The 11,266-nt window shown below is 42.7% G+C and overlaps 1 protein-coding gene across 1 annotated transcript; it reads right to left on the bottom strand.

Annotated features, from left to right (window-relative positions):
* Positions 1-2,309: 2,309 nt before the first annotated feature.
* Positions 2,310-10,515, bottom strand: GTF3C4 (general transcription factor IIIC subunit 4). The gene is made up of 4 exons (XM_009286956.2): positions 8,701-10,515; positions 6,712-6,842; positions 5,695-5,783; positions 2,310-4,634 (listed from the first exon to the last, which is right to left on the bottom strand). The coding sequence occupies exons 1-4, from the start codon at positions 10,441-10,443 to the stop codon at positions 4,570-4,572; spliced, it is 2,028 nt and encodes a 675-aa protein (XP_009285231.1). The 5' UTR covers positions 10,444-10,515; the 3' UTR covers positions 2,310-4,569.
* Between the last annotated feature and the right edge of the window lie 751 nt (positions 10,516-11,266).

Below are 11,266 nucleotides of genomic sequence, written 5' to 3'. Positions count from 1 at the left end.
TGTTAAGTATCGGACTGCTACTAGCTACACACTTATACGGTGACTGCCAGGAAGAATTCAATAAACAGCATGAACTAGGTTGTAAAATGCCAACAAGCACTTTATCGTGATTGACAGTAAGAAGCAGGCACGTGGTGGTCTCTCACTGACATACCCAGCTCCACTCACGCAGAAAGGCAAGACTAGACAGAACGAAGCGGTACCTTCTTCCTCCTGCAGCCACCATCCTGCCCCCGGAAAGATAATCTGTTGGTGGACACATCTAACCGGCCTTGCACATCTGTCTCGCGCACAAAGTTTAGATGTTGTCAAAAGAGCGACAGCTTCGGTGATTGACCCCGACCTGCTCCGCGGTGAGGGCTCCGAGGAGCGGGGATGGGCTCTCTTCCACGTTCTCTCTCTGATGCCGTACCTGTAGACGGCAACTGAGACTCCAGCAGTCGTGCCTGCAAGGCTTCCCAGTTTGTGAAACAGTGGACAAGTAATAAAGGAAGGGCTCTGTACCTGAGAAATTAAACTTGTACAACCAAGTCTCCTGTAAATGTTAGTTTAGGGCGTAACAGCGCAAGTGTGATTTGTTAGCCTTTAACCACGGCTTGGTACATTTGCATTCGGTTCCTTTATGTCAAGAAACCCTTAATAAGGATCGAATAAATGGTGTTACGCTGCCCATAATCACTGATGATACGTTAGCCAGTGGAAAACCTGGTAAGTTTAAGAAAATTGGGGAAATATGTATTGCCTGTATGTATGCATCAGCAACCATAATATTTCCTCTCTAGGAATATACAATAGGATTTATAGGATGGGGGAACACACAAAAGGAAGGGATGATTGAATCATGAAGACCCCAACCCATAGCTGAATTAAGGTAAAAGGCAGCAATGAGTTCCGCTGTTGCCAGTTCCAGAGCAGGAGGTGTAGTTTGGAGACCCGAGACAGAGTCCTCATGACCCCAAACTTTCACCTTAGTCCAAACAATGGCATCTAGCACCAAGGCACTAAGAAGCTGTACAGTCCAGAGCTGTTCTGCTTATCCATTGAACCTGGGTCAGCCTGGATTTCTTCATCCCAGCGGAGGAGGGATAAAGTCTTGTGACCAGTGGGAGTAGCAAATCTTAAATGCTATCAGAAGCTACTTATCAAGGACAATGACACATTAGCTTCAGACACAGAACACGGCATCTCTGGCTATTAATTCTCAGATGCAACAGCAAATACCACAATCCTTTTAAAAAAAACCCAAAAAACACAACAAAACAGCAGTGCATCAAGAACTGCTTAGTCTCTCTGCTGGAGCGTTGTTGTTCCTCTGGAGATGAGGCACCATGAACAGCCACAGTGTTTACCACCAAACGGCGAAGCAGTTGAGGAGAGCCTTAAACTACTCACTTGTTCGAGGTATCTCGCAAAAATTAGGGAGAAACCTAGCAAGATAAACACGAATTTTGTGGGATTTACTCTTTAAATACTTCACTTTGTGTCTCAGAACAGACTGGGCCGTAATATTGGATAGCTCCGCTATGTATTAGTTTGAGAAGGCAGCTCTGTTAATGGCAAAATAGCACGAGGATCTGGCAGCAGGTGCTCGTACCTTCCTCACCCACTCGCCTTCCCTGTGTGGGATGAAAGCAAGGGTTTCGATTAGGACAACGTGAGGGATAATGCATCGAGGTGCTGCTGCAGCCCTGCGGGTTGTTACAGTACTCCAGCAGGAACGGGATTGACCTCCGCGCTCCTAGAACTGCGAGTCATGAGTCCAAGACAGATAAAAGGTTTCCTGAAGGAAGTCTCAGCTGGTAGCTGGGCAGAAAAATCCAGTAAGATCAGCAGCAGAGGTTAAATGTTACTGGTCTGAGGTGTGCTATACTATTCGAGCCTACGCTAGTTAAAAAACACACTTAGGGACCAGTGATGGTTTAAAAAAAAAAAAATTAAATCACAATACCTCTTTACCTGTTGTGAATGGGTCAGGGTGAGAAGCGAAAGCTTTGTGCTAAAGGATCTCCACTGGCATGCAGACAAAGCCGACATCACTGGCTTTAAAATTCCATTCTCCCAGCAGCCATAAATCAGGTTAAATAAACTGGCAATGGTATACTGAGTAGCTACTGCCTTGAAAGACAAGGAAAATAAACATTAATGCTGCAACATTAATGCTAGGTGTACTAGAGCTTCTGCACGTCTACAGCATTTAAACTCAATCCAGGGAAATTCAAGAGAACTGCTAGAAGTAATCACCAGGAATTAATCGAATGATACCACGCTGAACCTTTTGGTCAGCCAGACTTAAACATTTCAGCAGGTCAGGATATTATGGTTTCTACACCACTATCAAAGAAATGGTCTTTGTCCGTTTATTAAAAGCGCTTACACGTGGTTCTGGAGAGCGCTCTCGCCTTTTCCATAGTCGGGTGAATTTCTGAATCTGAACACTCGCTCACCGATGAACTGGTCGGGACTGCCTGGACAAGGACTTGCAGCTTCCACTTAAAATGTCTTCTCTACCACCGTGACTAAACCTTCTGTTCAGCTCGTGGTGGAAACTGATGTTCTGTTCCCCCCAAGCCCCATCAGCGCTGGGAAGGAGAAGATAAATGCTGCCCCAGGTACAGTACGTGGCCTCAAACTACGCACACATTAGGTATCAAGGTTACTCTTCATTTTACTAGATGCTATCACCATCTACATTTTCTTTCTTTGCAGACACAGTGAAGTAATTTCAATTTTCAATGCACAGCAATAAAAAACTAAACATTTCTTTAACACAATTATGGTATCACTTCCAAGAATATTTACAAACAAGGCTAATTATTTTACAGATGAATGTGCTTCTGCTGTTCTAGTCTACTATATTAATATTATTCTCAGTCAAAGCACTATCATGTTTAATGCATGAAACACCGAATAGTAAGGACAGCTGACTTGTTTTAATGTTAGCTGAAAAAAATTCGCTCCTACTAAAGGTGAAGGAACGTTAAGAAAATATGCATAGTCGTTATATCAAGGAAACTTAAGCACCAATCCACACATGCATTGTTGGAGACTGATACTGTCAAGGCGAGTCCTTGATTGCTCAAATAGCTCTAGAGGACTTCACACACGATTAGAAGTGTCATGAATCGCAAACAGGGCAACACAGATATCTGAGTGCCCAGATCGGCGCTCTGAAGAACGTGAAGACATAGGCTTTGGATTATTTGACAACGTGGATTTAAGCTAACAAGACCAACTGTACCGAATAACCGTACACATTTTGGAGGTATTAGTCCTCTAACGCTGCATAGGAAGTTGCAAAGGATTCTCCTGCTCCCCACAGGAACCAGGTGCCAAAGAGAGAAAGATGGTTTTTTCTGATAGGCCAGTTAGAAGGCAGAATAAATTTCTGGGCTCAGCCATGCTACATAATTGGTGTATTTATGAATCGCTTGAGAGAAAGTCAGGGTTATCCAAGGACAGCTTCACCAGACTCCATAGCCACCTGTGGAAACTTTACCTCTAACATCTTAGCCCTGGTGGGGTTTGGGTGGTGGGTTTTTGTTTTTGTTTTTTTTTTTTACTGTGTTACTAGGAAAAGAGAAACCGTCAGCTGGGAGTGATTACTTGTGTGTCAAACTTCTGTAAAACTCAATTTCTGTATGAGAGAGACTCCCAGTTCAACTGAAAACAATGTAAATTGGTAATGTTTTTGGTAACTCAGTTGTTACACTGGGAAAGGCGATTCCTGTTGGTAGAGGGTTAGGTGAAACAGAAGGCGCATATGCTGGCAAAAGCTAGGAAGTAGTTAGAACTTAGTTCAGAAAAAGAAGGTGGGGCAAGAGGCTAAGGAGCACTGGAAATTATATATATATATATATATTAATGTTTAATCTAATTGCTATTAGTTTAATAATTATTACATTTAAAAATTATTCTTACTGATCCATATTTGACCCAGGCAGCCAACGTTACCCTTCTGACTGCAATACTGTTAGAACAGTTAAGAGGCAGTTATTCTTCTACATTTTAAAGTGAAATTAATATAATGGCCAATTTCTGTCATATGGCTGTTACTGGCATACGCTTCACTCTGCAAGAAATTAGAACCACAAATTATTTTGATAGTTTAATATTCTGCAGCAAGTGCCAGTGCTTGTTAAAAAGCAAACGAGAGCACTACAAGCTGAAGCCTTCTCTACCCACCAAGACCATTCAAGAGGCAGTTCCGCTGTTCCCGTCCTAGCTTTTGGGAAATCGCACGGTTGTCGGGCAGAAAGGACAGTTCGCACCGCGTGCTTAAGACTTCAGTTCCTTTTCGGTAGAAGGAAGTGTGTCCAGCTGCTGATGCTTCGATGGGGTGCATTTCCAAACCGCTTTATAAACTCGCTCTTCCAGATGTACTCCTGATGTGGAGCATGGAACGGGCTCTGGACTTAAGGAGTTTCTAGAACCTCCGATGTTCTATTTACAGGGCCGTGGACAGTGACTTCCCCTTCCAGTAAAGTCTGTATTCCTGTGCTCTGTATCCTTCGAGACTGAAGGGAGCTTATGCAGTAGAGAAAATACTTTCAATCTTTACATAGCTTTTCTCTAGAACACAGGAGAATCACAGAATGTGCAAGGTCCTTGCAATAACCTCTTGATCCATTCAGGATCTGCAAATAAGAAAACAAGTTGTTTAAAGCTGGAGGTAGAGATGAACACAGGAATGACACCCGAGATGGACAAACTAAAGAGTCATCCTGAAACAGTCTGTATACATTCACCATGCAGGATTAACTGAGATTTCAGAGGAATCCAACTCCGTTTCTGTCTTGAAATTTCAAGTAATGCCAGTTTAAATCCCACTTTAGCAGGGGACAAAATTAAGCTGAAACAGTCCATGCTATATCATTACATACTCGTCTAAATAGCGATATAGGAAAAACATTTAAAGGATCACCATGCCACAAATGTAGTGTTCTCGTTTTCTTAACTGAAATTAGAGCCTTCACATAATGCAGTCCTTGGTTCCTGTTTCTTTGTCCCTCTCCAATATAAGGAAATCAAGTTTACAGCGCCTCTCTACCGAGGTTTAAGTTCTGTAGCTGATCCTTAGTGCTGACGGGAATACCCACCTACTACGGGGAGAGGAAAAGTATCACCTACACTTCAAGACAAACTGTTAGAGTACTCCCATGATTTTTCAGTGTACCAGTTGGGAAGAAAACAGTTTTCTCGCACAGCTTGTCCTTCCTCAAACTCTGAAAATGCAAACGCTGACTGGCCCCACAGCCTGCCATTATTGTCTCTGGATGATGTACTTAGGGCAGGTTTGGGACCTAAGCCAGCAAAGCGCCAACTATTTCTTAACCTGTGCTGGATCAATACAGCTTGCACTGAAATAGAATGTCAAAGACCCTCAGCTCTTGCAGAACTGGATGCTAATATATTCAGCTTGAGTATAAACTAACTGTTGTAGCACTCCAGCACAGATTACGTGTTTACCCAGCTCTCATTAAAATGTAGCATTTATAAATTAATTTCTGCAGTCACTATACTGTAATTAACGTATGCCACTAATGGACAAGATAGGACACCGCGAAATGCAGAGTACTACTACTTCACATGATAACTGCCTAAAAGAGAAAGGTCAGTGAAACTAATTCAAGTCATTTCGTGGATAAAACTTAAGAATACATAATCCTGCCCCTTTTGGCCACAGGAACAGTTTACCTTCCGGGGCTGGATGCCGTGCAATGCTGTCGTGAAGCAAACACCTCCTGTACACCATACTCTGACAGGACTGGTAGGTTAGAAAGCACCTGTGAAAGGACAAGTAGTTTTATCAAGAGGCTTGGGCTTTTATTGTTTGGTTTTGTGACCTGCTCCTATACCCTAACTGGGGGCTGGGTTCTGTTCCCAATAGACCTTGCTTTCTGAGAGTAAGGGCAGTAATGAGCCACATTAAACACCAAAATTAATAATGTAATTATTCAGGTAAATGAAACTTCAACAAGTGTACCAAATTACATATGGTCACAAAAATGAAAAAGGCCAAAAATCAATATACCATTGAAAAAAGTTTCATCGTTAGCCAAAAAATCTTAGCATACAGTAGGTGAGGTGAAAAGCTTGAGGGTTACTGCGCAGGGGAAGAACCACGGTGTCTTTAAGGCTTTAATTATTTAGCCAAACTAGCACGTAATATCTGTTAGGCAAAGGTTTTTCTTTGTGACGGACTACAGACTTGCCAAGTCTCCAAGGACAATCACCATGTACCCGATACATCCATGTTGGAAGATTTCCTTTTCCAGATGTTCCAGAACTTGTCCGACTTCTCAATGTGGCTGTTTCCAATCATTTTTTGTTAAATTACTTTGTTTTCAAATGCTGAAGTAGCTAGAACAAACCCTCCTTCATGTGCTGTTCCAAAGGATGACTTGTGCTTGATTTTTCCCTCGCCTACTTTCTCCCTGCCCCCATCCTCCCCCTGCTTGAAGAGAAGTTAGACAATCAAAAGCATTTTATTTTAAAAACAGTGTACTGGTAAGAGAACCAAATCCAATCTACAATGCCCTCTCTCTCTCATGGAAGAGGGCAGATAACAGTCAGCAAAAATGGCAATTAACTGCAGCATGGATAACATGCTCCATGACTTTTTACTCCAACACTAGGAAGTGTTTTAGGTTAGCTATTTAAGTATGTTTAAATTATCCAGAGGAGGGCAAAAACTCTTTAAGAACCAATTACCTGAGCCAAATATGTCCATTGGAGCAGACTGCCTGTTTGCGATCAGTGAACGGCAGGATCTCTTTACACAAGCTGCAGTGCTCTGGAAAAGTCTGTTTGTTCATTTTCTTTAAGATATGCCCAATCAGCACCTGGGAATACACAGCAGTCAGCATTGTTTACAGCAAGAGAGCTGCCCACTGAAAGGTGGAAACATCTCTCAGGATATTGTGATTTCAGACTAGGATACGGGATGCAAAGACCTATGCTCTTCACCGGATTCAAAGAAATAAAAGCATAAGAAATATAATACATTGATAAGTATTAATTTATTCTCCTTTTATTGTCATCTCCTAAAGGTTTCTGTCCCACAGTAAAGGGATACAGAACTTAAGAGCAAGTGTTCTGTTAAGCTGCTTGCAAATTTTAAAAGTACTGAAGAAATTGGTATCATACCACTTCAGAGGATGCCACTGACCATTACAGCAACGCTTTCACGTTCTCGTGCCTATCACAATGGATGTGCTAAAAAAAAAAATCCTGTTCAGAAATTACCTGGATGCGTATCTTCAGCAGTCATCTTAAGAGTATACATAATGTTTACAGTAGAACATTCATGTGATCAAATTTGTCTTTGTCATTTCAATAGATATAAACCACATCCCAAGGACCTTTAAAATGTGACAGCAAACTGAATAGATAAAATAGAATTTGGAAGTCAGCTTTTAATGACTATAAAAAGAAGAATCTTGTTTACAAGGCAAGAAAAGCAACCTCTCAAACCTTCAATTCATAGGAATTGCATGCTAGAAAAACCCAGCCGTTCTGCCAGAATACTTTGCTAGTGAATTACTGATGGCCACGCTGTGTGGCCTGCTCGCTTGTAAATCCAGCAGAGAGAACACCACACTACATCAGTAATGGAAATGCGCTTCCTTCCTCTGTCTTTCTGGATGCAATGTAAAGGTTGATTTTTGCAGTTCAAGTGATTTAAGGACTTAGGTACTGAAAAGAACTGTTCTGTGCTCATACAAAGAGGTACAGAGACATCTGAGACATTCTTGTCATCAAGTCTTAAGAGCCGGGAGGCTGATGGCAGAGAGTTCCCACTGAAGCTTCCTTTGTCTGATGTCTATATTCCAAAAACTTCATTGCCCAGTGCAAGGTTCACTGATCACTTATCCCCTGCCACAAATGCTTACTCTACACATTGCAATAGTCAGGATACTGTCCTTGCAGTTATGCTTTTATTTTGGCAGGGAGTATTGCGAGTTTGGGGAGAGTTCCTATCATGGCCAAGCATTCAGTTATGCTTATTTACTGTAGTTCAATAAATGCAAGCGTGCCTGAAGGTTCAGGCAATCTACGTTATAACAAAGACATTCAGTCAGCTTGGTTAATTGAAAGTCCTGCATAAAGTTCTGAAACACTGGATTTAACTCCTAAAACACAACTGCTTTCTGAACCTCTGTAACTGATCTTTCCACTGAAGGCTCATGGAGCAACAACAAGACCTGATGTACCACCGGAACAGTCACAGTACCTTCAATTATAAATACTTTAAGAAGTGATACTGCAACTCTTAAAATTAAAACTGCAGACATAACTGACTAGATATAAATACCTCCTAAGTTTAGTTCTGTAGAGAAGGATAGATTAAATAAGCTTAGCCATGAAAACAAACATCCCTCTCAATCAGTACATGTTCTAAACCCGCCACCAGCAGCAGAATAACCGTGGTCCTCTCCCTTGTTCTGCAAAAACTCAGGCATGCTTATTCTTTATTGTACCCGACCCAAATTTCAACATCTGTATTTACATTCCCTCCTACTCCATAATTTCAAGGAAGGACAACTTCAGCTGTATGCTCTCTAGAAGCTGACTGGCAAGGATGACATGATTACAGTTCTCTTTCCCACCCCCAAAGCTGTATTTTCATTTAAGGATATGGAGGGGGGAGAAAGAAGTCACTTGTAACATCGAATCCCCAGAGCATAGAGGTGCACTTACTCGTGCTGTTCTGTCATCATAGCCATCATCGGACATTAAGAAGTCACAGACCCCTCTGGTGGGAATACTGGTGTTTTCTGTAATCCATGTGTGTAGATAAACTTCGCCCAACACCCGTTTCATGTGTTCTCGTGTCAAGTGCATTTCTACTGCCTCGATTTGTGCCTGTATTTCAAGAAGCTTTTCTTCCATTGGCTCGCGGCCTCCTACGTCACTCGACTGAGGAAGAGAATCATCTGCAGTGTCATCTATGTCCATACCTTTGCCTGCGTCACACAGGCTCTGCTTGCTGGCTTGCTTAGAAGTTCCTTCCTCTTGATCATCTTCAGTGCTGCCCATCCCAGGGGAATCGGATACCAAGATTTTTGCATCCTCGTGTGAAGGTCTCCACATGACCTCTGAGGGAGCCTTCTGCATTGACTGGTACAAAATCCTCAGGAGAAATAGCTTAAACCGCCAGAAGTAAGTAGACCCACAGCTCTCAATCTTTTTGTCCAGTGCTTCCTGTAAGAATTGAGGAACATGCTTATCCTTCAAAATCTTCCAGCGTACAAGATCTGTCAAGTCCACTTGCCGGAAAAGGTTCTGAACAGAAGATTCCAAGAGCTGCGCAGCTGCCTCCTCAAAAGTCTTAAGGGTTACAAACTGAACTTGGTAGTTTTTGTTAACTGGGTGAAGACCGTTAGTCATGCCCTCTGTCGTAATAACTGCTAAGTACGCACCACACGGGCTAACAGCTATTCCGTGAGTCCTGACAGAGCCAAACACTTCCGAGAGCTTAATCAGCTGGTGCTCAAACTTTAAAGCAACGTCTGTGAATATAGGAATCAGCTGCCTTACCTTTCCATCACTGGAGCACGTATACACCGTGCCGTTCTGTTTGTCTGCAGTCATAGATACGATTGGCAAAGAATGAAGCCCTGTCACGTGGGAATTATGGACATTCAGACCTGCTTTGGATATCAACAGGAGACACCAAAACACATAAGCTCCTCTTGCAGCCACCACTAAGCTACAACTACATTTCTGGTAGGGGTGGTAAAGAGGAATACATTTGATACTATGCACGGGTAACTGGTCCATTTCTTGCCATAAGACTACGGGTTGTCTCAGCGTAAAGTAGCCTTTGACTGCTTTTAGATTGACAGGAAGGATCTTAACCGGTCCAAAAGCACTCCCTACAATAAGTCCACTCATCTTTCGGTTGTTATGTTCATATTCCCACCAAGACAACACACTTGGGGAATTTATTCCGGACTCTATGGTATTGCAAGAAGTAATTGATTCCTTACCCAGAAATGGAAGTTGAAATTGCCAAACTGCAATGTTACCATTTTCAAAGAGTACCGCTAAGAGCACGCTACCGACATCCCGGCATTCGTTGTTGTGTTTGACCTGCTGCGTGGTGCAGATGCCCGACCACTCCATGCGCACTGGAGTCTGCATGCTGTGCCGTCGCTGAAATTCAGAGAAGTCTCCTAGCTCTCCCCTGGGAGTGTCAGCCTTAGAAAGTTTGTAACTGGCTTCATACAAACGCTCCCCATAGATTTCTGTCAGGTCCACCAGCTGCACCCACTGCAGTCTGTTGAGGTTGGCGTGGATGGTCAATCGATTGTCCATGGTTAAAGCTGCAAGCAGGCACCTTCCATTCGCGTCGCAGCCCAGCGGTGACCAGCTGGAATACTTGAATCCTCGCATAGGCGGCAACGACTTCCCCTCGGGATTGAATACTCGATCTAGCATAAAAGTTTGACTAACCGTTGGATCCACTGAATTTGCGAACTTTTCCTTACATTCTGCTACCTCCTTTTTTGGACCAACCTAAAAGATAACAAAAAGAGCTTTTAAAACAATTGTAGAGCTTCTTTTTAGGAAGACTTTCCTGGAATTAATTCCCACTTGAAATAGAGCATCCTCTGTCACAACCTATACCACACTGGTCCAATGGTTAATTAACCTCACTCTTAAAGACTGAAGCTTTGTTGTTGGCCTCGATTTGTATAGTTTTGACTTTCAGCTATTGAATCTTTTGTCTGCTGAACCAAAGAGCTTGGATTCATACTTCTGTTCTCAAGTGCGTACTTAAAGGTACCTGGCATAACGTTCAAACTGTAAAGCACTCGATATTTCAACTCCAGTTATTCCATATTCTCAGTATTGTTTTGGAAAAAAAATTCAGATCTGCAACAACAGAATTATTATTTAATAAGCTATTCACCCGGACCTGCTACCCCTCTGTGCTAAGGCCTGTAAAAAGTCAGTTGTCCCCCTGAAGCCCAAAACAGTCCCTGCTGCAAAAATCAAAAACCAAGAAAAACTTCTACTTAAAATTTTACTGAAATAATTGTCATCAAAGTACTGGAGCTCAAGTGATTCTTAGCAAAACAGCTAAACTTTAGAATCCCTAAAATCCACTTGGTACGTGAGCATACCGCACCCTGACATTACTGGGCCATATGTGTTTCCCCCCCGCCCCGTGCTTTTAAAATACACCAACGCATCGAACGCGGCGTGCGCTGCCGCAAGCTGTGCGCGGGGCAGGAGCGGCCCAGGGGGGAGGCGACCC

The sequence above is a fragment of the Aptenodytes forsteri genome, unplaced genomic scaffold (assembly GCF_000699145.1).
Source record: "Aptenodytes forsteri isolate BGI_AS27 unplaced genomic scaffold, ASM69914v1 Scaffold136, whole genome shotgun sequence".
NCBI lineage: Eukaryota > Metazoa > Chordata > Aves > Sphenisciformes > Spheniscidae > Aptenodytes > Aptenodytes forsteri.
This window is presented reverse-complemented; position numbering and strand designations above follow the sequence as displayed.

Coding starts and splice junctions, on each gene's coding strand:
- GTF3C4 (XM_009286956.2), bottom strand. CDS start 10,443: ATGCTAGATCGAGTATTCAATCCCGAGGGGAAGTCGTTGCCGCCTATG. Junction 6,843..8,700: donor ATGATGACAGAACAGCACGA/GTAAGTGCACCT, acceptor GTGTATTCCCAG/GTGCTGATTGGGCATATCTT. Junction 5,784..6,711: donor AATGGACATATTTGGCTCAG/GTAATTGGTTCT, acceptor GTCCTTTCACAG/GTGCTTTCTAACCTACCAGT.